The following is a 2,735-nucleotide window of genomic DNA, read 5'->3' on the forward strand; positions in this document are numbered from 1 at the left end:
GTCCCTGCCTCCAACGAGCAATGCCGTACTGAAGAAAAAAGAAATGCAGAAGAGTGAAGGCTGTTTTTCAAAACAAACTGTGTGCTTCTTCTTTCCCTGAGACACTCTCAGAACCAGTCTTAAAGGCACAGAACTCAACGTACAGCACAAACAGGACAGACAATTGGAAATACAAGTCACAAAAAGTCACCCTAGGACATAAGCGTAACATTGCAAAACAGTTCTACACTGACAGCACTAAAGGCCCTCTGCAAGGAATGCTAATAAACTAGTGTCATTAGGAAAACATCAACTACTTATTCTTATACAGAAAAGTTTATCTACTGGCAACTACATCCTTACAAAACCATTAAAGCTACACCTAACTGAATAACTACATTATTTCCCTAACTGGCGTGGTTTCTGTCATCCAGATGTTCTACGCAACCTCTACCAGCTTCACTGTCTTCTGGGAGGATGTGCAGGTGGAGCCAATTTCTGTTGCATCCACTTAGGCAAAAAACATCATTGTAACTGGGAGGTGAAGGGCAAGGCAACTCTCTGATGTGTCTGCACAAGGAATTCATGCATCCATGTGCTGCAACATCTTCCTTCCTTCCTTCCTTGTACAGGAGCAGGAAAGCAGCTTCAGGATTGCCAGTGACAAAGGCAACTATGATGCAATGTTCACGTGGCTGCCATAGGCTGTGAGCGCCCCCAGCCCAGCTCTGTGAAGGGAACTCCTCTCAGTGGCTGGAGAGCAGCTCCCAGAGGCGAAACTGCAGCTGACCATAAGCCTGCATGGCCTCTCTGTGGGCAGCTGCATCTCGAGCCAGGTGCTCAAAGAGGTTGAGGGGCTCAACCTTTCTCATTGCCGGTGGCAAGCTGATCTCTGCAGGAAGCCTCTCGTTGCCTAGCACAAAGTGCTCCAGGCGTTTCAGCTGCAGGCAGTGGCCCAGGTACGCCATGATGTCCCACAGCCACCGTGCAAATTCCTTCCTGTGCCACTGGGACAGCAGTACGGTGGTCAGCACGTGCTTGACCACGGTCTTCCAGACAGAGCTGGAAAAACCTGTGCCCCTCAGGATGCAGGTGAAGACCTGCAGGCATTTCAGGTGCAAGCTCTCACAGGGCACCTGCCTGGTGATGTGCCGGAAGAATTTTGCCTCGGCCACAGTGTATGTCTCAGGCCACGCTGTGCTTGCCATGACGTTGGCCTTGGCAGGCTGGCTGCTCCCAAGAATGCTGGAGCCGCCTCTCTGGGCCTCTGAGGGCTGGCTGACCACAAAGATGTCTGAGTCCCCTTGGTGCACCCCAAAGAGCATCTCCACCCTCAGGCTCTCCTTGCCATCACTCAACTGGAATTGGCAGGAGTGGCCGCAGGGCTGAAACACCAAGTGCCATGAGGATGACTGAGGCACATGCAGCCACAAGGATCTCACCAGCTGGGAGAACCAGTGGGAGGTTTTCTCCACGTCCAGGTAGGAGCCAGTGCAGAGTGTCCTTAGGAGGCTGCGCTGATGCTTCCGCCGCAGCTCCTTCTGTGAGTGGTGCAGGACGCACAGCAGCTCCTGGCCCAGCTGCTCCCTCTGGCACGTGCACACCCGCTCCACATGGACCCTGAAGCTCCTGGCTGCCATCTGCCCTGCACTGTTCAGCTCCAGGCAGAAGGCGTGCCCTGGTGGGGGACTCAGCGGCACCAGCACACGGTACACCCCATCCCACTCACGGGGACTCCAACCCTCAAAGGCGCTGCCCACCCCGATGGCTTCTTGAGGCACCGGGTAGAAGCTGTTGCTGACGCTGTCCACAAAGACGCGCCTCAAGCTCTCCATCAGCTCAGCTGTCACTGAGCAACCCCTCTCCAGCTCCTCCACAGGCCACCGGACACAGTCCACTAAAAGGATGCCTGGTCTATTCCCAATGTGTGGCGTGTCTCTGTCTTCAATGTCACCACTGCCCCTTTCTTCCTTGCCTCCATCACTGTCTTCTTTTTCACTGGCAGCCATATTACCTTGTTTGTCTCCTTTTCTAGCCTCAATCTTCTTTCCCTCCACATTTACGCCATCCTGTTCTTCACCCTTGTTTCTATCACTGTCATCTTCTTTGATCATTCCCTTCTTTCCTTCCTCAATTGCTGCAAAACCACTAGGGTCTACCTCACTCCCATGACCACTGCTATCCTTCTGCCCAGCCGAATCACTGCTTCTCTGACAACTGGCATCACTGCTTTCCTGCACCTTCCCATCATCATCACCTTCAACTTCCTTTGCGGCCACAGGACTGCCTTCTCTGTCATTTCCAGTGCTGCTGTCCTCTACCTCCACAGTCATATCAATGTTTTTGCCACCTTCGTCTCCACACTCTCTTCTTCCTCTTCTTTTCCTCTCTAATCTCCCAAGGTTTCGCAGGAGCTGTGGTCCTTGCTGCTGTTGCTGGCTTTACGGCTCCTCCTCTTGTGGTTAACCACAGTCCCCAGAGGACCAGGACTCCAGCAAGCAGCCAGAATGGCCAGTGCTGCAGAGCACCAAAGGGCCAGGCTCCCCAGGCCTGGTCGTGCTGCCCCGGGGGCCCCTGCTCCAGCTCCTGCAGCAGCCGAGCCATCCGGCGCTTCAACAGCTCCTGACGCTCCTGCATGCGCCAGTACGTGGCCTCATCCAGCCCGTCGCCAGCTGACCACGGGTACTGGATCAGGCTTTGCATGAGCACCAAGACCAAGGACAAGAAAGCCATGGTCTGCAGGAGGACACACAGAA

The 2,735-nt window shown here is 54.1% G+C and overlaps 1 protein-coding gene across 1 annotated transcript; it reads right to left on the reverse strand.

Moving 5' to 3' along the window:
* Positions 1 to 725: 725 nt before the first annotated feature.
* LOC136290067 (inositol 1,4,5-trisphosphate receptor-interacting protein-like 1) lies at positions 726 to 2,312 on the reverse strand. The gene has a single exon (XM_066184508.1). The coding sequence runs from the start codon at positions 2,310 to 2,312 to the stop codon at positions 726 to 728; it is 1,587 nt and encodes a 528-aa protein (XP_066040605.1).
* Positions 2,313 to 2,735: the final 423 nt, after the last annotated feature.

The sequence above is a fragment of the Chamaea fasciata genome, unplaced genomic scaffold (genome assembly GCF_029207755.1).
Source record: "Chamaea fasciata isolate MVZ Bird 193981 ecotype frontalis unplaced genomic scaffold, bChaFas1.0.hap1 SCAF_5, whole genome shotgun sequence".
In the NCBI taxonomy this organism is placed as follows: Eukaryota; Metazoa; Chordata; class Aves; order Passeriformes; family Sylviidae; genus Chamaea; species Chamaea fasciata.